Here is a 1,688-nt window from a genome sequence, read left to right as displayed (position 1 = left end):
GTGTTATAGCATCAGTAGTAGTAGTAAAATATAATCCTTTCTACTATAGGTACAAGGGGCCTGAAATTGTGGGCGGGGAAAAGAGCAGGGGTTAAATCGATTATACTGACCCCAGTACTCAACTGGTACTTAATTTATCGACCCCCGAAAGGATGAAAGGTAAAGTCAACCTTGCTGGAGTTTGAACTCAGAACATAGCGATGGGCAAAGTATTGCGAAACATTTCATCCAGCACGATAACAATTCAGCCAGCTCACCGCCTTAATAATAATAATAACAATGATAATAACAATAAAGGTATTGAATCCTGCTTACTTGATTGGTGTACATATAAAGCAATCCTTGGTTCATTTTGATTTTCCGTTGCTGCATCGACATCAGCTTCTGGTTCACACTCCCTGAGGTGGCAGCTTTGATTTTCTTCTTGGAATCAAAAACATTCTGTTCCTAAACAAATATAAAAGAGATATTCACTTGGACAGAGTCGACTATCTGGAATGGTAATGATGGTGATGACGGTGGGGGGGGTGATGAAATTGGTCATGGAAGTGACACAGAGAATATAAACAGCTCGACAAATTGGTAAACGGGTGATGATTCCATTTAGTTGCATAGAAAGTCAGCATTTCTGATGAGCAAGAATAAGTTGTTAAAGTTACCTTATTCAAAGTGACGATGTTGTTGGATGCAACAGCAGTAACACCTATATCAGAAGGCCTGCAAAAATATAAAAATTGAATTAAAAAAACAGAGTTCAGACAAACAGAGGCATGAAAAGGTTCAATTCTTCTTTAAATCATCATCACTGTTTTCACGTCCTCTTTTCCATGCTTGCATAGGTCAAACAGAGCTTTATTGAGACAGATTTTCTATGGCTGGATGCTCTTCCTATCACCACTCCTTACCTGTTTCCAAGCAAGGTAATATCTTGCCATAGCCAGAATGTTTTTAAAGAATAATGAAAATGAAGGACATTCATTTACAACAATCACACAAGGTCAAAACAAGGAGACACAAATATCCATGTTAAGTTGGATATAACAATTACCTTTTGGTATTAATATTATTTCCATCACTAGTAATATATATATATTGACAGTAGTGTTGATAATTTGTGAACATGTAGAGCGTGGCCGTTGCCAGTACCGCCTGACTGGCCTTCGTGCTGGTGGCACATAAAAGCACCCACTACACTCTCTGAGTGGTTGGCGTTAGGAAGGGCATCCAGCTGTAGAAACTCTGCCAAATCAATTTGGAGCCTGGTGTAGCCATCTGGTTTCACCAGTCCTCAGTCAAATCGTCCAACCCATGCTAGCATGGAAAGCAGACGTTAAACGATGATGATGATGATGATGATATATTATAATGTTAGGGAATTACAAAATCCGAACTTACAAGGATATACAATTTAATAATATCAAATTGAATTATATAATGAGAAATATATTAATAATTTAGAGTTGCACCATGGTGGTTCTTCTCTAAATTATTAATATATATATATATATATATATATATATCATCATCATCATCATCATCGTTTAACGTCCGCTTTCCATGCTAGCATGGGTTGGACGATTTGACTGAGGACTGGTGAAACCGGATGGCAACACCAGGCTCCAGTCTGATTTGGCAGAGTTTCTACAGCTGGATGCCCTTCCTAACGCCAACCACTCAGAGAGTGTAGT

The 1,688-nt window shown here is 38.3% G+C and overlaps 1 protein-coding gene across 1 annotated transcript in view; it reads right to left on the bottom strand.

Moving 5' to 3' along the window:
• Positions 1 to 1,688, bottom strand: part of LOC106874148 (signal recognition particle subunit SRP72) — a 22,607-nt gene that overhangs the window by 8,447 nt on the left and 12,472 nt on the right. The window contains exons 9-10 of the mRNA XM_014921767.2: positions 660 to 717; positions 316 to 447 (exon numbers count right to left, since the gene is read on the bottom strand). Of these exons, the coding sequence (XP_014777253.1) occupies positions 316 to 447; positions 660 to 717 (190 nt within the window). The remainder of the gene's footprint in view (positions 1 to 315; positions 448 to 659; positions 718 to 1,688) is intronic.

This window comes from Octopus bimaculoides, chromosome 22 (assembly GCF_001194135.2).
Source record: "Octopus bimaculoides isolate UCB-OBI-ISO-001 chromosome 22, ASM119413v2, whole genome shotgun sequence".
NCBI classification, from domain to species: Eukaryota; Metazoa; Mollusca; class Cephalopoda; order Octopoda; family Octopodidae; genus Octopus; species Octopus bimaculoides.
This window is presented reverse-complemented; position numbering and strand designations above follow the sequence as displayed.